Raw genomic sequence first — 22,847 nt, 5'->3', positions numbered from 1 at the left:
TTTTGTCCCGACAGCAGCGATAAGCAACATCCACAAAGAAAACATTTTTTTTTGTTAGTTTTGCTACTATTTTACCATTCCCAACATTAGATTGGATAGTAAATAAAATGACTATGCATTGCATTGTGAACATAGTCACCCCTGGTTCCCATCACCACTGTAGTGAACACCACTGTGAGTCAGTAAGTTTTTCTGCAGTAAATCAGTTCACATCAAACCACTTTAAATGACTTTGTTTATATCTCAAGGACTGACAAAACTGCAATACAATCGTCCACAGGTTTGTGTCATCCCCCACAGAAAGTTATTACAGGAAATGTTCACGCTGCCCTATGTCTGTTATGTTGGTGTAGGATTTTGGTTTAAAATGTTGGTGGAGAGGTACATGCAGGGTGCTGCAAGGCAAAACAGTACCCAAAGAAAACATACATTTTTTCAGATTTACCACTGTTTTACCTTTATCAACAGGAGCTCAGATGGCATGTGTAGGTTCATAGATAATTTTGGACAATAAGTAAAATGGCTATATTTGCATTATGGACTTGGTGACCCCTGGTTCCCATCATCACTATTGTAAAGACATTTGAGTTACGTTTGCAGTAACGTTTCTCTACAATGCACCACTTCACACAAAGCCAGTTAGAATGACTTTGATTATATCTCAATGAGTGAACTATACAAAATTTTTGAAAAGTTGATGGAATTCCTCTTTAAGCAAAACCACAAACTGCAAGTGTGGACTTGGAAACAGGCTGGTTTATTTCCTTAAGAATGAATGGCATTGCTTAGCGTTGAGCCGAGCTGTAGTTTATTACTGTACTACTGACCCACAGAACCACAGATTTCTCACTGACCGTGATGGCACCATTTGTTCAGCCAGGATAGAGGACTGCTCAAACATGACTCATGTGTGAGTCAGACATTTGGCTCCTTTGGTGACCCTTGCCGACTGGTGCTGGTGTGCCAGACGCAAAGTCATGCAGACAGATTTATCTGGCTTTGGGTAGAGAATGAGAATGAAGTTAACAGAAGAATTCACACACACACACACACACACACACACACACACACATCATTTAAAGTGGTTTGTATTTTATATATATAATATATTGTGTGTGTGTGTGTGTGTGTGTGAAATTGAGCTAATGTTAGCAAAATGGCATATTCATTGTTAGTTTTGACTAGATACTAGGGATGTGTGTTCTGACTAATTTTAATATTCAGGTATTCTTAAATCTATGGATTTGGGCTGAAATTTATGAGCTGTGGCTTACATTTTTAGGTGACAGCACTGGTGTTGCACAAAATTGTAACATCACATTTCAAAACATACTTTATATTCAAAAATAGCCAAGGGAAATTGGTAGGGTTTGTGTTGGATGAGTAGTGTGATGGAGACTACCTCAGTTTTAGCTAATGAGCTAAAACTACAGCTAACTGGAACACTGGATGCTGATAGAGACTAGTTATCTTCTGAAGTTAACGTCAGCCTAGCCTATTTAGTGATACAAGCCTTGCTATGACTGACTTCTCAGTCACATTCTTAACAATGTTGAAATGTAATAATAAATTGACATTTCATTAAATTGATGGTCTGAATGTTTTCTCCACCTTCCTGTGATGCAATGCAGTAAATACTCAAATAGTGATTTCTGTATTTGACTATTGGCACCTTGAGTAGTTAACACACCTGTGGTCTAATCATGAATAGGTCGGGTTTTTTGGCTTTCTAACCAGTTATATTTGAGTGATTTGTTCAAATAATTGCAGTAACTAAAATTATGCATATGCACTGTGTTACGCGTAGCATTTTAGTGTGTCATTTTGTGTTTCATGCCACATAACTGTGTATAGTTCATGGTTCAGTGGAGCTTGAGTGTATTGTGTTGAAAGATACCAGGAATCGATGATGGCAGTAGTCAGTAAACGAGGGCCAGGAATTTTTTTATTCCTTTATTCCCTGGTTGATTGCTTTTGCATTCAGATGGAAAGGCCATTCAGACAAAGCAGTGCAGTTACTGCTATTCAACTGTGTGTGGAGAGACTAGTCTATTTTCTCTCTCTCTCACTCTCGTCCACTGGCTTGTTCCTTTGCCATAGTAACTTTAGAATAGGAGTATAAAAGTGTCTCGTTGGCCTCGGTGCTGTGAAGGCTTCGTGTAGTCTGGCAGCCACAACATGCCAGTGCACTGCTGTATATGACCATCCACATCTCTTTCTCTCCCTGTCCTTCTCCTTTCGCTCCCTTTCACCCCCCAATCTTTCTCTTTTCTCTTTCTCTCTCGCTTTCTTTCTCTTTCCCTGTCTTTCTCCTATCCCCTTCTTTCTCTCTCACTCTTTCTCATTCTTTCTCCTTCCCCTTTCTATCTTGCTCCCTCTCTGTCTGTCTCTCTCTCTCTCTCTCTCACTTTCTCTCTGTCCTTCTCCTTTCCATTTCTCTCTTGCCCCTTTCTTTTTTGCTCTTTTTCTCCCTATCTTTCTCCTTTCCCTTTCTCTCCCTCCTCACTCCCCCGCTCCATTTTTCTCTCCTGGCAGAGTGCTCTTAGTCGTGGTGTGGTCTTTTCTAAGAGTGTCTGTTGGGTTTAGTTGTTTAAAACTCGCAGACAGCTCAGTATTGAAAAGCTCAGAGGGCACACAGTAAAAGGACACTTGAAATAGCTTCTTTCAGCCGTACTCAGCTGTCTGTGATATTTTGTGGCTTTGAGTCATATTACAAAACTTTGCGCACAGATACGTAATCACAACAGGAAGTGCTACAGCTCCTTAGAGTTTCACTTTAGATCCCTCCTAGGAGATACTGAGAAAACCTCAGGGATTCTGTGGTCCACCCAGATCCTTCTGGGTGGTGCTCTGGTGAGCATCTCAGATGATGCATATGTGGTGTTTGCTCTCTCTGGCATGAGCGACTGTTTACACTCCGCTGATAATCTGCATCTGTCTCTCAGACATTAATATCCAGCAATGAGAGAAAGACCTTTGAACCCTCTCCTCTTCTGTCCTCTCTCCCTCCTCGTTCACATTCTTTCTCTCTCTCTCTCTCTCTCTCTCTCTCTCTCTCTCTCTCTCTCTCTCTCTCTCTCTCTCTCTCATGTTGTTGACTGTGCTCACCCATTCGAATAAGCATGTAGTCTTGTGATGAAGTAGGTTATTCGGGTCATTGAAATGGCGAATAATGTTCGTTTCTGAACACAGGGCATGCACCGTAGCTTGAGTGTTTTGTTTGCTTTCTTTTAATGCACTCTGTTGAAAACATTACATGCAAATTCATTTTGTTTATTCATATTTTTTATTTCCAAAAGATGGTAGGAGTGTAGTGTATATTTTGATAGCGATCATTTATTCAAGGTCACCCTGACCAAATGATTCTAGTGATGTCTGAATCAGGTGCAGTGAGTGGAGTTAACCTATTAACTTTTTCCAATTAATTGACTAATCTATATAGCATTTTAAATGTTTGTGGATCATCAAGGTGCTGCTCTTGTGTGTTTTTGACGGGGACAAAGTTGGTCATGTCGAGCTAGCATTGTCACTGGCCATTAGTGCTGAAGGATTTGGGCAAAATATCTTATTGTATTCATGGAATGGTTCTCCATCAATCAAAACCATTTCACAATGCAAAGAACCATTTAATCATGCAGAAGGTTCTTAGAGTGTTCATGCTTCTGTATGAAACCAATTTCTTCATTAAAGATCCCTTTTGAAGAACCATTTTTTTTAAAGAGCGAACTAGTCCTTGCAGCCATTGACGCCCTGTTTGGACCGGATTAAATGTACCCGAAGTCCTGGAGTAATTCTTTTACAGGTGCTCGTCTGTGGTTTTATTGCTGTACAGATTGGTCATTTTAGTCCTGTCTAGACACACATCTCTGTTTTTCTGGGCAGATGTCACCTTGTGTTGGATTTTTGACCGCTGCTACTCACCAGTGTCCTAGCATATATCTGAGCCCCTCCTCCAAATATTAAACACTTATGAATCAAACAATGTAATGCAAAAATGGGCTTTTGAAGAATCACTCAAACTTTTACTTGGTCTGGGCAGTAAAACTTTGACTCTGTGCGCTACCTGGAGCAGGAGGAAAATACATTTAATGACCATTACTTTATATTCACTAATGCACAATTTCATAAAATTATATATATATATATATATATATAAATTTTGTTTCTTTTCTGGAAATATTGACTAGTTGTATCACTGTCAGCTCCATAAAGATCCAGTGTTAAATTCTTACAACATGAAGTACAAACCAACTTCGAAGCTTGTCCTTTTGGTCTTTTTATTGCTGTCCAGATGTGAGAGTTTTAGCACAGAGATGTTGTAGTAGTAGTAATAATAATAATAATAATAATAATAATAAACAAATCTGAAAAAAACAATCCGAATAGGCCTGTAGCTGCTAGGGAAAATGATTAGCCTATGTTAGAATGATATGTTGAACAAAATTAAGCAAAAATGATTATAAACTTGTTGCACAAGTTCATGTCACATCACAGTGCACATTGTCATAGTTTTGCTTTGCAATATTGCAATGTCATGATGCTTTGTTACATCCCTACTAGTCACTAAAATAAGGATATAGTTGTACTTTGAAAACACCTCTCTTCTTCAAAATAGAGTTGTTCTGGCTCTGGTGATGCAGCATCAGCGTTGCCACATGTGCTGGAAAATGTTCTGGAAATATTAGTGAAATCCTGGAAAAATTTGAAGTTGGGCCTTTATGCCACTGTGAAAACAATAACATATTTTTGCATATTTTCGTTTTTGCATATTTTTGCATATTTGTAGCTGCTAATCCCCAATTTGAATGTCCAAGCATCCCTATTGTAGTTTGTAATGCTACAGTGTTGTGTGTGTGGAACGCCTTGAAGAGTGAGGCTACTTTTTAATGCGCCAGCTTCTTTAGTGGGACTAGTGATCAGATGATTGGTTGAGGAATGGTTTATGTGAATGTGTCAAGCAGTGTATCAGTCAGTCAATCGGTCAGTCAGTTAGTCAGTCAGTTATCATTAGGGATTGTATTGTTGACTTTAATGTTAAGAATGTCATCAGTTGTGTCATGTTAAGATGACCTTCCTTGTCATTAAAATAGAAACAATTAGTAAAATTGTCCTGAAATTTGTCTTGTAAAATGACTTCCTAAAAGGAATATGAACCTGAACATATCCTAGCATTAAATATGCAACACCACAAGCTGGTAACAGGATCAAGTTACTTAATATAAATGATCAAATTAACACAACTGCCCTGAGCCTTTGTTTGCAACTGTAATGATGACTAACAAGCTACATTTCACATTTGCCCTGTTTGTTTACATTCAAAATTAGGTTCTGTATTTTGACCAAGGATTGAAAGTGTGTTTAAAATGTAGACTGCCAATCTCTTGCCAATTATATGTGTATTTACCTTCACATTTGCCTGTGACATTAATGTAATATACATGTTGGCAGTAGATGTGTTTGTTGTATGATCAGTGTTGAAACTCCTATCTGGCCATAGAAAAATAATTGAATTTATAAATGTTGCTTGCATAGCAAAGCTGTTTGGTCCACTGCTCCTGCTGCCAGAGTGAAATGCTAGCAGAAGACTCAATTGAGACCCCCATTTCTATTCTCCTAGCGGGAGGCTTTCCTTTGCTGTGTCTCAATGAGGGCTTTGTGGCTGTTCACATCTGCTGCAGTGCAAGAACCACACACACACACACACACACTCACACACGGACAGGCCACAGAAAGGTTTGTGTGTACTTTATCTGGCCCATAGTTAACATCCATCTTTTCATTGAGAGTAGCTAATACAGTGTACAATACAGTGTTTGAGATATGATCAGTGTTGTAGCTTTGGACTGTTGTACAGGGGCTTGATTGAACTCATAATGTGAATTCTTGTCTTTTCTTTACCTGCTATATTTACTTTTTTCTCACGCTGTCAGTTTTCACTGGCTGTTGGTGTTCTGCAATGAGCTGATGGAACAAAAGTTAACTGACTTTAAGGTCAGTGTTTGAGGTTCACGGTATGCTAGTTCAATGTACCGAACTCTCCTTATTCAATTATGCCAATGTAAATACAGTTTTCCATTCTATGGCACTTTTAAATGTGACGTTATCATGATGGTCAATATGCTACAAACTAATGCTAGCTATTTCTCACTGCCCTCCTGCTTGGATCCATCCTCATGCTCCTTAAGTAGCCTTTTATATGATATATGATGCTTCTTATTCCAGTTCCCTTTCCACCTTTAATAGTGTACTAGTCAAGGTAGCACCTGTACAGGCATCTGCATGTTACTGCTATATCATTTAAGGTGGAACAGGAAATGAGAATAAGAAGCTAACTTCAGCTTCATCTGTTCTCTCTGCACTGTACAAGGCTCAATTACAATTAGCAAACTTGGGCTGCACCACTTGAGGTGGAGCCAGCTGGTTTAACCCCTAAATTGCTACAGATATGCACTAAGATATAACATTCATAGTTCTTGTTCTTGTGCTTATATGTGAGTTTATACGTTGACTCTCAGTAACCAGGCAAAAGTGCTACCGGCCCACTGGGAATTCTCCGGACTCTCCCAATTTCCCAGTCCAGGACTGGTTGAGACCTATGCACACTATTGCTGTAACTTCAGCTTTAGATAACTACACCACTTGAGAGCCTCTACTAAACTTATTTCAGTGAAACATGCAGTACGTCAGTACTGTGAAAGTACAGACCTACTGCATATTCATTGTGACGTAATGTCTTGTGACAACAATATCATAGCATTATATCACTCATTCTGACTGCAAAACGTATGTGATCAATAAATTAGATCATTCTCAGAGTGAGAGTCCAGAAATGTGTTTACATTTATGACTATCATATGATATTCTGTGCATGTTTTACAGTCCTAGTGTGGATTAAGATGTTGATTCTGTAGCTGTTGGTCCTCCTTCAGTGAACGAGATGAGGTTTGTTGGTTCTGAGAGGGTGTGGACTCTTCCTTCTCTTTCTCGTTCACTTTTAATATTTGTTTGTATAACATCTCTCTCTGTGTCTCACTGCAGATTATCATCAGTAATTGGATATCAACATCATTCTTATTCCATTTTACCATGTGTATCATTATACTTCCTTCTCTGTGTGTTGACTGATTGTGATTGTGTTGGATTTGGATTGCATTACATAAGAAGAGGGGTGTGTTTATACGTGCATGTGCTGCTCAGCGTATCAGACTGATATAGACTTGGCTTGAGTTGTTATAGCAAGCACTGTACTGAAAGAGCTGGCAGGCTATTGTGTGTCCCTAGGGCCTCTCTCTCTCTCTCATCCTCTTGCTCTCTCGCACTCCCTCTTTCTCTCTGTCTTCCCCCTCTCTCTCATTCTCATTTTCTCTCTCTCTCTCTCTCTCTCTCACTCTCTCTGTTACTCTCTCTCTCTTTCTCTCTCCATTTTCCCCTCTATTTTCTCTCATATACTGTGGATTGCTCTGTCTCTCTCTTTTTGTTTTTCTCTGTTCCCTCCTCTTTTCTCTTACACTGTTACATCTCTCTCTTTTCTTTCTTGAGCTCTCTTTCTCCCCTTCTCTTTCTCCCTTTCCCTCTTTTTCTCTCTTGCACTCTGTCTTCCTTTCCCTCTTTTCTCTTTCATGCTCTTCCCTCTCTGCCCCTTTCTCTTTTTTCTGATATCTGTTCACCCTCTTCTCCCTCTTCTCCTAAATCTCTTTTCTTCCATCTCTCTCTTATTCTTTTTCTTTTTCTCTTGCACGCTCTTTTCTGCCTTTTTTCTCCCTTTCTCCCTTTTATCTCTTACTCTCTCTCTCTTCCTTTCCGTCTCTTTTCTCTTTTGAATGCTGTTATTCTCTTGCTTCCTCTCGCTCCTCGTCTCCCCCTCCCCCTCTCTCTTTCTCTCTTTTCATTTTTCTGCCCCTTCCTCTCCCTCTTTTTTTCTCTCTCTCTCTCTAACTCTCTCTCTCTCTCTCTTTCCCCTCCCTCTCTCTTTTCCCCTCCCTCTCACTGTTTACCATTTGGCCATTTGTTTGGATCCTGTTCTAATTAGTCAATCTGACTATGTTCATGGCTGTTGTCCATAACTGCTTCTGCCAAATGTCAGCAACATTTAACTATTAACAAAATCACACAAGCAGTCAGCGTGGGAACTGTTACATATGATAAAGTTTGTAGGTTTCCTTTTCACACTGAATTGTAACTGAGTGCTGTAAAAGTAGTGCACAGACAAAATAGCACTACTTTAATCGTGTTAAACTGCCTGTAGTAAGCAGTGTTGAGTGAAGAAGTTCCTTTCAGTGTATTTGCTTTATCTACTACTTATTTGAGTATTTTTTTCCTCAACCGTCTTGAGTGTTTATGTGGTGTGTGAGTTTGAGTGTGTGTACAGAAGCATAGGGAAACAAGGGTGGTAGAGGGGTAGAAGGAGATGGAGAAGTTTTACGACATACTGACAAAAGCAAGTGCTCAAAGGCAGAAAAAAGCGCCATTGCTCCGCCTCTGACGGTACACTGATTCATTCTCTCTCTTTCTCTTTCAGGAATTTCTGAATCCTGGAGGTATCCTTGACGACCATCCTGACTGCCCTCATCCTTCACTGTTCCCGCCTGCAACACTGCAACCTCCAGATCTCTCCATTCCAGCCCTGGGAAGGACTCAGCCCTCTGATCACTATCACCGAAGGAGAGAGGAGAGAAAAAGAACGAAGACAAAAGCAAACAAGCAGAAAAGAAGAGAGACTGAGAGTAGCATGCGCTATGCCTCAGAGAGGGAAAGGGAGAACTCCGATGTTGTGCACTGGAACCTTGTAGGCACTCGCGCACACATGCACAGCGTTTCTATGGCGATAATTGTATATCCGCACCCTTGCTGAGGACAGGCTGTGTTTTTCTGCGCCGATTGATTGCTGTGTTGTGATTGGTCAGGATGCCAGCTAAAGGGAAGTACCTGTTGAATGAGCAGAAGGTGAAACAAGAAGCACTCTATAGGAAGTTCTCTTGCATTAGCCAGTACCAGCCTCTGGTTCTGCTGCTCGGACTGAGTGCTCTCACATGTGCCACCCTGCTAGTGCTGTTCTTTAGCCTGCAACTGGTGAGACATTCACATGCATACACTTGCACATCCCACTCTCACTTATATGTCACTACAGTTGCTTTTCAATTTAGCCGGGTCAGCATAAACAACGTTTTACAGACTTTCAATATTTGTTGATCTTTCCAAAGGAGTACTGAAATACTCATTCTCAAAATTGCTCATAAAAACACAATAGTACAATAATTTGAGGTAGGGGTTAGCAGTATGACATTTTAGATTGATAAATGATGTTCTGGTATGCTTTTCTGAGCATGTTATGGCAGTGCTTAAAAAAACACTGTAAAACTGCCTTTTCCATTACAAAGACAGCATAATTAGTCTTGTTTAATTGGATTTGGAGCAGTGCATTATGTAAAATAGGATAAAAATCATTGTACTCATTTTACTTCATTTTTGATCGTGAGAATGTCTTTAAGTGTTTTGGTGTTACATTTTTTACCATGTTGCCCACCCTTAGTTTGAAGCATTTTTAGTCATCCATCTAACAAACCCGCTATGGTTCCATTTCTATTAGTGTTTCAGTCCGCACCCGCTGTGATTGGTCACATTTATTTTTCCGCTTGTGCTTGAGTAAAGCATAAACTTCATAGAGATCCATTCAAATCCCACAATCCCACACTTCTACGGCCTTGTGAACTCTATTTACAATAATAAGTTACTAAAATGTGTTGATCTTGCTGGTGTGGTTGTTGCAGAGCAGCTCCTGCGCTGTACTAACTATGTGTATTGAAGACATTTCTCTGATATAGTGACAGCTTGAGATTGGGAATATGTCACAATAAACGGATCTGCAGTTTGAGCTATCAGGTATTAAAGCTGCTGTAAAACTGTACCTGATGCAGCAACGTGACAGTGTATGACTTCCTATGAATCCTATGTTCACAGTCCTTATGCATTTATAAGGTGTTATTTGGCATGCATAGTACCTTAATGCATATAGTGGGCCTGTATAGTTAATTATAACTAGTTATATTTTTTTGCATAACACTTTATAAAGCAAGAGAATGACTTTACAATGTTAGGTTTCATAATGCATTATACTATCTGATCATAAGAATACTGTAAATATTGATTTGGAATGCACTTATACAGCAAGGTTCTGTTATAATTCCTGTATTAAACCCAGACCCGTTGTTACCAACTTGGCTAAAATGAAGCAGCGTTTGAGCATTTTTTTTGTAGTAGTCACACAAAAAAAAACAACAAAAAGCATAACTTATAACTACATGTAGTGTTAAATTTGACAGAATTTTTAGCTAACTATTAACTGAATAGATATATACTTTATGAAGTCATATAGTCTTGCTTCATAAAGTGTTATGCATGTAATTATAACTACTTTAGAGCAATTATACACGCTTATGCCTGATTTTATAAGGTGATATGTATGCTATATATTGGCTTATAAATGCATATATAAAACATTAAGAATACAGGATTCATAGAAAGTGTTACCTGATCACTATACTTATGTATATGAGATGATTCATCAAACATCATGCCTCCATGCTTTATCATACTCTTCTTGCACATCTTCCACTGAGCATTTTTCATCATCTACTCATTTAAAATGCTCCCGCATGTGATTACACTTCGAGGTAGTGCTGAAAAATGAATCGTTTTTATATATCAAAATTGCAGTTTGAAAGAGTGCAACTTCCAAATCACAAGAGCTGCAGTTTCTATTATAGCCTACATTATTAACAAGTTTTCAGTCTAAAGACGTGTACTGATGAAATTGATTTTTGGCTGCAATTTCTGGCTTAAAAAAATAGAGAACCAAATACCAACATAACAAAGGAGAACATGAGTATTTAAATTATTTGGACCAGTCCTGAAATTTAGATTATCATAAATGATTTGAAGTATGGTGCTACATTGTTTTTACAAAATGATAAAATAATGATAATGATAATGATCAGTTTTCCAGATATTCAGACTAGTCTTTAGTTAGTCTTGTCCTAAAAGATATTTTCAGAGTTGTGCCATTTCTTTAAGAAAGCCACACGCTTTGTCCACACTTGTTGAATTGTCCAACCTGTGGGTAAGGACGTAGGAGAAAAAATTCTTTGCCCTCTAAGTAGACTACAGCAATAAACCTTTGTCAGTTCAGTCTGGAGCCTCAAGGTACATTTACACCATGCTACAGTTCAAGCGAGGTCAGTCAACATCACCCTAAAATGGTCTGTATTGAGGCATGAAGGATGGAACTCATGGCCTTCATTGGGTTCTAAGAAGGAATGGAAAATAATTACATTTCTTTCAGTTGATTTATGTCTAAGCCATTATTGAATAACTTTTTTGATATCAGTCCCTGTCTGAAAAGAGAGAAAAATCATACAGCGTGACTTCAAATATAGTTAGGTTAACCTATTCGTGCCCATAATTAAATTGAGTATGAAAAGGAAAAATGCTACTAAACTTATTCTGATGGGTCTAAACTGATAAAATTTTGTATAATTTGATGTGAACATCTAACAGGACCCATTCGAATTAGCTTCTTTATTATTTTTAATGTTTCTATTCAAGTGCAGTGTTTATGTATAGATATGGCCATGTTGTTAAAACTCAGAGAACTTGTTGGCATAATTGTTTTTCCTCTGATTTTGTATTAAGCTTATTACATTTTATAACCTATGCGGGGTATCTTAACTTGATATGAACTGCAGTTATACTATAGTTTTGAATAAATGCACATTGTAGTTCCATCCATAACTTGCCTTAATCCAATCTGGAATCCTCACATTGGGTTAGCGCCTTCTTACTGTGTTTTGGGGGTTTACATGCCATGTGTTTTGTATTTGCATGAAGCTAGGAAACAATTCACCCGTTGATGGGTTTGCCAATGTGTGACTATTTCTACTAATGTTCTTGCTAAACTGCTGTCAGTCTTTAACACTAGGTGCAGTTAGGGCTGGGCGATAAAACGATAACAATAATTATCGCGATATTACTTTTCCTCGATAGAACGATACGACATGTTCGATATAATACACCATTCTCACACCTCCACATTCTAGCGAAAGCCTTGGTGGCGTTTTCTACTGCAAGGAAAGCGACACTTCTGTGCTGTCACCAGGAGAGGACGTTTTTCTACATGATTAGAGAGGGAGGGGGCTACGAGTAAGAGGAGTATTTAGCAACGGCTAAAACGCGGAGTTATACATTCCCTGTTTGAGTGGAGCGACCGGCGACCTGTTCTCCTGTGACCGAGTGTGAGTGACGAGGTCAGTGGTGTAACTATACTGTCCTACAGCGAACTCACCTCTTTCCTAACATCCTAACCAGCTTTAGCAGCGTTAAATTACAATCACAATCCTCACAACTAGAGTGCTGTTACAGCGCTCGGACAGTCATATTTAAATTGCATTCCAAAGCAACAAAAGTGAAAGAAAGAAGTGGGTTCATGTAAATTACAGCCCTGATTTAAACGAAAGTAAACTGAGGAAGCTGTGAGGCATTGGAGAGCGGGAGAGCGCTAGCTTTCCAGGCTAGCTGTTTTTAGCAGCTAGCTAACTTGAAGCAGCGCTCCGTCACTCACACAGCACGGAGAATTGATGATACTGTAGATCAAACACGACACAAAAGCACCGCTTTCAGTTTACACATACCAAAAAGGAGGACTCTGTTTGTCTGGTGTTAGATATTTTGCGGCTCACCCCTTAAACTACTACAATTGATTATCCAGTCATCGCTAGCTGGTGTCTGAATACTGTGATGTCATTTGTAACGAGGTAGCCGAGCGCTCGTCACCAGCTAAAAATAATCAGTTTTCTTTCTTAAATTATGACTATACAAAATAGCCATGCTTTTCCAGCTGATAAAAACAGCTCTCCAGACACTTTCTCCCACTCTCCCATGACAGATCTGTGAAATGTTCCACTGTTTGTTTACACAAATGTAGCACCATGTAAATCGAACATTGAAATAGTCAGCAGCATGCAGAAATGTCTGACAGTTATTAAAAAAGAAATTAGGGAAAATTGTTTGAGTAATAAGGAAGTTATAGCCAATTTAATCATAAAACCTCAGTACATCTGTTTTTGTTTACAATTTGTATATGTGTATCTGTGTAATCAAGTACTCTGTTAACTGTCCAAGGAGCCAGTATTAATAATTAATAATAATAATACTAAAATCACTGTTCAGGTATCCGTTACGTTTCATCAAGAAAATATACAGACCCGCAATTTCGTGAAACATGACGGTTTTGCTCATATTTGCAAGTCAGTGTACTATGTTATACTTTGCTACTCCAAAACACAAGTGCCTGAATGTGATTGCGTCAACAAGGACACATTGGAGAGACTAAGAAGGCAGCGATAGCATAGATGTATCACTAACTAGGCTTAATACTCTAGCTGATGTTAGCTAGGTCCAGAAACAATGAAAAATAATTCTCTGGAAAATAACATGTTGGCACATCATCCACTAAGGAGAAAATACTTTGTGAAAATATCTTGTCAAGAAGTCCTCATCAGAATCCAGCATGGCACTGGTTATTTTTGTTAGCTCATCAGGTTATATCAGCAGCCTCCATTATTCATCCAGAACGCAAAACCTGTCAGTTTCCCACAGCTGCTTTTGAGTAATAAAACGTTCCTCTGTTATATTTTTGTTCAACACCAGTGCAGTCATCTAAGAAGATACGCACACAGCCCTACATTATTTTTGGCCAAAGTCTGTTATTTTTTTCTTCTTTTTCTTTTTCTTTTTTTTTTTGGGCCTTATTTTTATTTCCTTACTGATAACTGGATATCCCTTCATATGGATGCTCGAATATCAAAACGAGTCGGAATGCACATCCCTACTGGGTTTGCAATTCAGTATTCTCAAGATATTGTAACAAAATTTGAATGAATAAATGTTATGACTATAACATTGCACAACCTACTAATCTAATGACACTAGAGCTGGGAGACAGGAGCAGTGCTGGAGTGAGTTCATTGGTGCTGATAGATTGTAAGCTTTGGTGTTTGTAGTGAGTTTATTTTTTCCCTTTTTTTTAAGTCTACAAAGCATTTACAGACCATTTTTGTCTTTGTCTTTTTTTATCTTTTGTCTTTGTGATGGACTGAAGCGGGTGTGAGAGCAAACAATGATAGTGTGTGAATTGAGGCTAATCTTTGTCAAGTAAAATAGCATAAAATTGCAATTCAGTAAAAGTTATGCATTGTCATTTTTAATTTGGCCATGAGACTCTAGTTAATCTGGTAAGAAAGAACGGAATAGTGAATGTCACACAAACTATATTTTGTTTGCCTGACATAATGTGCCTCCCCCCTGAGTGCGTTAAAGCAGCACAGCTCAACGGCTGGATTTTTTAGAACAATCTCATAAGTACTATGTAGTATTATAGGATATCACCCAGTGCTCACACATGGGAATACTAGTGTCTTGCTATGGTTTGCTTAAAATAAATGAAATAAATATTTTTTAAGTGGTGGTAGAAGATTTTTTACTGTAACTGGGGGCTTTTACTGTGATAACTCAGTCATTCTTCACCAGGTACATAACCTACATGTCATTCCTGAATGTTGCATTATGTGCAGCACATAAATCACCAGACTAGAGTATGTTACCCAAATGGTGTCACTGTTATCTATGAAAACGAGAACATGGATCAAATTGGTATCAGTCCAAACCTAACATTTAAAGAGTCTGTGTCATGAAAAAATGGATTTTTCTCACAGTTATCACAACACCATTGTACTTGCGTACGTCCTCGTATTCAGCCTACAGCAGTTTAGCCCCCCATTCACACTTTACAAAGAGTGCTTCAGCCTAGATTTTTTAAACAAGGCACAATACAGGGCAGCCAGTCAGAACAGAGGTACATGTATCAGTCTTAAAGGTATAGTAACAAAAACAGCTTGTTTAATTCTAAGGGATTAAGCGGTGTTGAAAAACTGGTCATGTAACTGTTAATTCTGACTCTGTTTGATACATAAAACCACACAAATGTCATAAGGAGACCTTTGAGAAATAAACTTTAAGGACAGTGTAGGATATGAGTTCTTTTAAAGAACAGCAAAACTGAATGGGCACATCCCTATGGATACTAGATATCAAGAATGAAGAGTTAGGCCAGAAACATCCTCAAGGGGACAATAGAGGAAAAACCAGAGTGGGTTCTACTGCTATCCCAACACCCACGTCTACTAAACGTGCTACTTTATTTTATCAGAATGATGAGGTGTTACATCATTGCACATTTTAGAATGCAACAACACGCGAAACCATGTCTGCCTAGCTCATCTGCATCCACGTGCTTGCGTGATGTATTTCTGGTCTAAATGAAGAATGATTGACTAATCATCATACATTATTTGTGCAATTTAGGCTTTATCTATGTGTAGTGTGAGGACCATGCTCACAAATTTAGGCTGAGTAACTGTGTATCTTGCTGCTGATAAAAGCTTTTGTTATGCGACAGGTTTTTGGAGCAGATATCCTTCCAGAGTGTATACTTTGGGAGGGTGGGAGGGCTAATGGAAATGCTTGTATCTTTTAACAGGAAGTAATGGAACTTGAAGCGTTATCATTGGCAGGTTCTGGCATGTCTATCAGTTCGTCTTTCACAAGGCATTTTCCTGCTATTGTTTTTTAATCGTGCATTCCTTTTCTTTCTCATTCTCACTGTCCAAACAGTGTGTGTGCACGCGTACACGCTTTTTGCCATGCCACTTTTCCTTTCTTCACTTAAAAAAAACAAAAAAACAAAAACAGTAGGCTGTGGACAGAAGCCCAGTGTTGCATATTTTCACTGCTCCAGTTTGTGTAATGCTTTTGTTCATCTCTCACACTCTCAGTTAAGTGATACACCGTCTGTGTGAACTTTCTTAACCCTGTCTTACTCAACGCTTATCGGCCGTGGGAGGAAAAGAGGCAGGCCATCGTGTGTGTGTGTGTTTCATGGTCTATGTAAACCCTTAACTGCTCTTCTCACTAGTAACTCTTTGTAGGAGGATAGGAATCTGTATATATAATAAAGCATGTGTCCGTTCTTCAGTTAAACCACTTCACTTCAGAAAAAGCCAGGAGTTCAGGGAGTGAGCATATTGAGAGTGCTTGGACTGTTTAAATAAATGGAAAGCACCATTAAGATTCATGGCATAGTGGAGCCCACATAGTGAGATGTTCTAGGGCGCAGCCTTATATAGCTTTATATAAGGGCCACCTCTACATTGTTAAACCATTGCAAATAATGCCCAGGTAGAAGATGTTATTGTGAGTGTGTGGTCTATGATTTTATTACAGAAAGAGCCGGAATGATATGTAATTACTAAGGGCAGAGCTTTGAACCAGAGCCTAATGTGTGGTCTTTATGGCTACTGTTTAATGTTAGTCAGTTGTACTTTGTATCAGAACAGAATGCTACATAAATATAAAATGAATTTGCATAAAATGATTTTTTTATTTTGCCACTGGCATAGAAAGCAGTACACCATACATGACATAACACAATATTTGAATACTAGGATAAGTAGAGTATGAAGTCAGAAAGATTAACAGCAGCAGAAGTGAACAGAACATTAGCTTATAGTATTGCTGTAATATTAAAACCTCCCTTTTTGGTTGTTATACCATGTGAAAACACCAGCAGCCTTTTGCATTGTGTGACGAATTCATCAACACAAATGCAATACAATCTCTTCTATTTACTTAATATTACATAACTTGCATGAAGTTATAGGAGAAGGAAAACCTTTCTTAATGTTGCCATTTCTGAGATAGGAAGATTTTGTTACAACAAAGATGATGGATTAAAAAATAGCAAAATTAATAGATTATGGTCACGTTCAAGACATTTTTATAGTAGTTTGAAAACATACTGATGCACATTGCTGGTCTGTTGTAGTTGCATTTAAGGGCAAAGATCTGTTTCTTCTCCCATGTGTGACCAAGGATCATGTAAACAACATGGTGTGTGGGTTTAAATGAACCAGTTGCTGTTCTAATAGCCCTTCAGAGCTTATTTCATGTTTGGGTTCTTGCCGCTACCACTTTTAACAGGTTTTACCTGCAACTTTATTCTTCCTCTACAGGATATAAAGCAGCGAATGGACAAGAACTGTATGCAGCCAAAAGAACATTAATATTTAATTTATATGTTTAGTACATATTATGTTTGTTGCACTGAAATAGTTTATTTTTCTATTATATGTCAAACTGGGGACCTTCCGGGCCAAAGTGCTGCTGAGATTAGCGTTTACCCTCATCTAACACTTTGAATTCAGTTCATAAAGGCCTTGCAAATTAGCTGAATCAGGTGTGTTTAAGGAGACAGTGTGCTGAAGTCTGCAGTGATTCGGCCAGCAAGGACCAGAGCCTGACACGTGCTTTGGGTGATGATGGTACGGTTCAGGTCTGGTTCAGGCAGAATTTTGTCAGGGCCATGTCTTTGTGGGTGGGGTTGGGTCAGGCTCAAACAAAGTTCTTAAGATATTGAAGCATATGCATATACAGTGTTTTTTACATTTAGCATATACTTATAAATATCCTCTCTGTTGGAAAACCAGTTTGACAAATTTAAGTTTTATTTGTGAAAAGTCCTTTTTCTGGCTTCACACACATGCACATGCAGTAACTGGTGCATTGTTGTTGGAAAGCTGACTGTTAATCCAGTCTTTCTTTGTGTGTCTTTTCAGAGTGTGCATGACCACGTTGCATTTGTAGGTGTGGTGAGCGGAGCGCTGTTTGTGTTTCTGGCAGTGTTCCTGCTGGTGTGTGCAGAGGCGTTCACTCAGAGATGGACGATGCTGCTGGGTCTAGTAGTGTGGGCCGCACACCTCAGTATGGGCTTCACCTTCATCTATAGCAATGATCTCATTCAGCCCTGGGACCAGGTAATGCACAAAAACTTTCTCACACACAGACTAATGATGGTTGAGGTTATTGGAATATATGCAAATCTGAATCAAAGTTTTCCTTTATTCTTGTTCTACAAATTTTAAATAATTTTTTTGATTTAACAAGTGATGTAGAAAGAGAATGTCAGGACACAAGCAGCTGATTGTGCATCTCATGTAAAGTGAAATGCTGACATTTAAGCAGAACTGTAAATGGAATGTATTGGCATTTCAGTCATATTTGATATCAGTTTTTAAGGCATTATTCTAAAAATATTCGAATAATACCATTATTTGGAAAGTTTTATTCTATTAAATCTACGCAAGAAGAGTGTACAACGGGCTTGAGCTTGATTTTTATCAGTGCTTCTTTGCGACACTTCCTATATGCTGTAGTTGCACATTGTACTATCTGCTACTCAGTGCATGAAACCCTCTGGCAGTGCAGTGTTTCTCACCCAGTGTGCAGTAGCCTTTTGATGGCTGCAGGAGTTTTTCTGTGCTTTCTTCTTAAAACTAAACTGAAAAGACACAGGCTCTATTCTCTTGTGGAGTATAGAGAGAATTTCCAAAAAAGTTGGGATGCTGTGTACTGATCACTTTTTATGATAGCTGCATGCAGTAAACAAATGTTTAGCCTTCCATGTTTCCTTTTTTTTAACCATAAAATATCCAACACCATTGTGAAATTTGAAAGCTATGTTGTTAAAATGCACAAATTCCATAACTTATAATGCATGCTCAAAATTTCTGTCATATAAATACTACTTTTAATGTACTTGCTTAAAAAGTCTTACCTTGGGGTAAAATACAGTTTTAGTTTGTAGATTTGCCACTGTTTGTGCGGTAGAGATGAAGTTGTTTAAACCAACTAAGACTGGAATTGAAACTGAGGTATCTCTGTCTCTTGTTTAGGTGCCTTTCTTCCTCTTCATCATCATCACGGTGTTCACATTGCTGCCTTTCCAGGTGTATTATGCTGTCATCCTCAGCATCGTCTCCTCCGTCTCTCATATTATTGTTCTTTCAGTGCACGTCAGCATGGACAAGGCCCAACCAAGACCTTACCTCATCAGTCAGGTAATCTGATGTTGTCTGTTACCAATTGCTTTGGGGACAATATATTGTGAAGGATTTTTTTTATTAAGAAGCTAGTATTGGGGATGAGCACACAGCAAAAATGACAACTTGGCAAATGAATGAATCTGAAATGAAGGCAATTTATCTATTTCTTATGAAATAGTAAAAGACTTTTATAAGATTATTCATCCTACTTATATACATTTTTTACTGACATTTAAGTCATTTTAAAAAGTGTAGTTATCAAAAGCACTGACAGATGATGTTGCTTGTTTCAAAAAATAATGGTTGAATGAAGTGAGAGAAAATAGAGAAACACATAGAGAAAAAAGACAGACACAATATATAGACCAACAATTCTGTGAAACTTAAAATTTAAGTTTTAACAGGACTATAAAATGTGCCAGTTTCGTTTGAAATTGTGAGCACGTATGTTTATAATATTACACTTTGCTGCTGTGAAACACAAGTGCCTGAAAGTGGGCACATTGACAAGGACACGTTAAGTATGTGACTGAGAGGACAGAAATAGGGAGGCCAGCTGATGTTAGCTCAGCCCAGAAACAGTGAAAATATAGTCCTCTGACAAACTAACGTTTTAGCACATCGTCCACTGAGGAGCAGAAAATCTTTCTGATTTTTCGGGGCCATTTTTGAATAATAAAGCTAATAATTTTCTTTAGCTCCTTAACACCAGTCCTGTCACCTAAAAAGTAAATGTGTTTTTATTTTCTTTTTCCTTCTCTGTGCTTAAGTATCCATTCATGAACTCTTAGGGATACTTGGGTATCAAAAATAGTGAGAATGCACATCCCTAGTAAAAATGTCTTAAAATAAGTTGAACAATCTTATTATTCTTTGTATTAATAATCTTTTAATCTTATATTTTGCCATTGGCAAGGAAGCGGCATTGCCAGGAAGCATTCGTTAACAATGAAATTGCTTTTGTACAAGACTGAATGCTTGGTGCTTAACTACAGAACTAGAGAAACTAAGTGAATCCCACTGACAGTAAGCATAAACGAGCGAAAAATAACGTGCCAGGCTAACATGTACCAGCACAAAAACACATGGTTTTGCAAAGAAAACATTTACTCTAAGAAAATAGGGACCAGGCAAGGGGCTCACAGTTATACAAAGCAAAACACTGCTAGCCAGGCTAAGCGTCACCACAGTGTTCTTCAAGCTCTCATAATGAGAAATATTACATATATTATACTTAAGATATTTTTACAGTGTGGGAGTGGAGTAGGAGGCAGTGGCAGATCTTTCAGAAGCTGGCCAGTTTAACCAGCAGGGATATTGATACATTTGTATTGGCACATACTTTATATAGTAATCTCTCTTTCTCTCACCCTCTGCCTCCCTCTCTCTTTCTCTCCCCCTCACTAGCTCTTCTCCAATGTTGTAGTGTTTTTGTGTGGGGGTGTAGTGGGAGCATTCCATAAGGTCCTGATGGAGAAAGCACTCAGGCAGACTTTCCAGGACACACTTCGCTGCCTCGGCATCCGAATGAAACTGGAGATCGAGAAGAGACAGCAGGTACTGGTTCATATGAAACTTTCAATTTAAGATGATCTGGCCTCAACCGTCAAAAAGCGTATTAAAGCACACAGCATGGCTACTTACAGGTTGCTGTTGGGTTTGTGATGCTAATAAAGTTGGAACTGCCCCTCTCTTCAAATGCTAAGCGAAGCCTGCTCAGTATTGTCCAAGGTTTGAGAAACTGTGAAATGTGCAGAGGAAATTAATAACTTTGAATTAAAGTTGTCCTGAAGTTGGCTTTTAATGTGCCAGCTTGTTTTGCAAAGTTTTCATATCACCTTAAATGGTGCTGCAGTTGCGTTCATTAGCGTTTAAAGTGGAACGGAACATTCAGTCAAGAAGCTGGCGAATAGTCTTGTTTAAAAACGAATGTCAGCCATGCTTGTTGACAGTTCAGTTCCTTGGGAAGAGTACAAAAGGTGCCGACATCCCTTGACAGCCTGGAACAGTACAATTTTTGCAAGTAGTCTGCCATTTTCATTGCTGTTGCTCTGTTGTTGTTTCCTGCTGGGCTTGAGCGTGGGCTGGTGTGTAAATTTTGGGGGCGTAAATGTTGGTGAATCAAGACTGTTACATAACAGTTTTTGGAATTGGACCGTTTTACCACCCTCTTTTGCAAATTCAGGATTTTTATTTGAAGGAGGCAACAACGGTATGCCAGTTCCATGTACCGAACTCTCCCTTTTCAGCTGTAGTATGTAAATACAGTTTCCCATTTTAGTACCTTTAAGTAAAGCAATCAGAAGTACTTGAACAATAGTGGAGCAACATTAATGTGCTTTGGTAGGTCAGTATTTAATATTTTATTTAGATCAGTGCTTTGTTGCATATCTCTTGTATGACAGCTTGAAGTTGTCTAGGCATGCAGACTTGTTGCATTTTCTCTTTTAGATGGCCTGTCTCTTTCCACCATTTCAGTACATTTTTTCATGCTTGATATTGGAATTTATCTCAAAACTTTTTTTTTATCTCAAAAGTTTTTTAAAGCAATATCCTTCAGAATGTTAAGGAAATTTTGAGTCAAATATGTTGGAGAGTAGTATTTGGAGATATCAGGTTTGAATATTTTCTTTTGGGTTATTTTAATCACCTTTGTTTTGAAAATGGGGCATTAGGTGCATTAGTTTTGTACTTGTCTGTTGTTCAGTTGGACACAATGTATTGATTGATAAGTTATAACATAGCTGAAATTATGTATTTTCCATAATACATTAAGATATTAAATAATTAAAAAAAAATAAATGTGTATATTTAGATTTTCGTGTATCAAACTATAAAAGCTCAGTTGAATTGCTGCTACAACAGATTCTAAATGAATTTACTTTGTTAATGAAAATATTTATGCTCTAACTATAAGCCTTGTTTGCTGTCTTGCTTGAGTATTTTACTTTTAAAATAAATTCAGGATAATTAAGTCATAAGACAGAATCAGTGATGCCAGCTCCAGTCTCATTTTGTTCCTTTCAGATGGTGTATTAATGTCTATTACAGGATTTTGTCTGTTTAAGTGCCAGCAAGGGCCATTCATGTGGATTAGTATGTTCTGTTGTGCTTTTTAATGATGTTCTAACTTTGGCTGGCAGCTCTGATTTCCACTGAATGCTGTTTTAGATGTTGCTGTTTAATTCAGTGCAACTGATTAGGAGCTAGGCCTTCCTGGTTACAGAGCTAGGTGTTGTATGGGATTTTGTTGTTCATTTAAAATATACGTTTGCATCTTAAGCTTTTGTTTGTTGTTATTGTCACTGTATATGTGACATCTCTGAAAGAAGACACTGAAACCTTGCTAAGTAGAACAGAATGGGTTAGGACACGTGTCAAGCTCCAGTCCTCGCGGGCCAAAACACTGCAGACCTTAGCACATTGCCTCATTAAGCACAGTTGATTCAGCTCATCAGCTAATTAGCAAGGCCTTCATGAACTGAATTCAGAGTGATAGATGAGGGTAAACGCTGATCTCCGCAGCACTTTGGCCTGGAAGGTCCCCAGTTTGACATGTCTGTTCTAGAAGATCCCATATTTCCCTCTGTAGAGGTGGGCAGTATGATGATATTTCATCTTTTTTTATATTATGATGATAAATTATGACACAGTACACTTTTCTGAGCATACTGTGGACATAATCATTACTTGAAGAACACTGAACTGCATCTTTCATTACAAAATGAGCATAAATAGTCCTGTTTAACTGGGTAAAAAACAGTAATTAGTTTTTGATAGCATTTTTTGAAGCACTACTAGGGCTTTTTTGTATGTTCCAACTGATCAAACCTCAGAAAAAAACTAAATAATGTGATA

The 22,847-nt window shown here is 38.3% G+C and overlaps 1 protein-coding gene across 3 annotated transcripts in view; it reads left to right on the top strand.

Moving 5' to 3' along the window:
* Positions 1–22,847, top strand: part of adcy7 (adenylate cyclase 7) — a 99,558-nt gene that overhangs the window by 38,106 nt on the left and 38,605 nt on the right. For all 3 annotated transcript variants that reach the window (XM_036584069.1, XM_036584070.1, XM_036584067.1), the window contains exons 3-6: positions 8,519–9,069; positions 17,724–17,921; positions 18,840–19,004; positions 20,397–20,546. In XM_036584069.1, the coding sequence (XP_036439962.1) occupies positions 8,905–9,069; positions 17,724–17,921; positions 18,840–19,004; positions 20,397–20,546 (678 nt within the window). In that variant the 5' untranslated portion in view covers positions 8,519–8,904. The remainder of the gene's footprint in view (positions 1–8,518; positions 9,070–17,723; positions 17,922–18,839; positions 19,005–20,396; positions 20,547–22,847) is intronic.

The sequence above is a fragment of the Colossoma macropomum genome, unplaced genomic scaffold, assembly GCF_904425465.1.
Source record: "Colossoma macropomum unplaced genomic scaffold, Colossoma_macropomum, whole genome shotgun sequence".
Classification (NCBI taxonomy): domain Eukaryota; kingdom Metazoa; phylum Chordata; class Actinopteri; order Characiformes; family Serrasalmidae; genus Colossoma; species Colossoma macropomum.
This window is presented reverse-complemented; position numbering and strand designations above follow the sequence as displayed.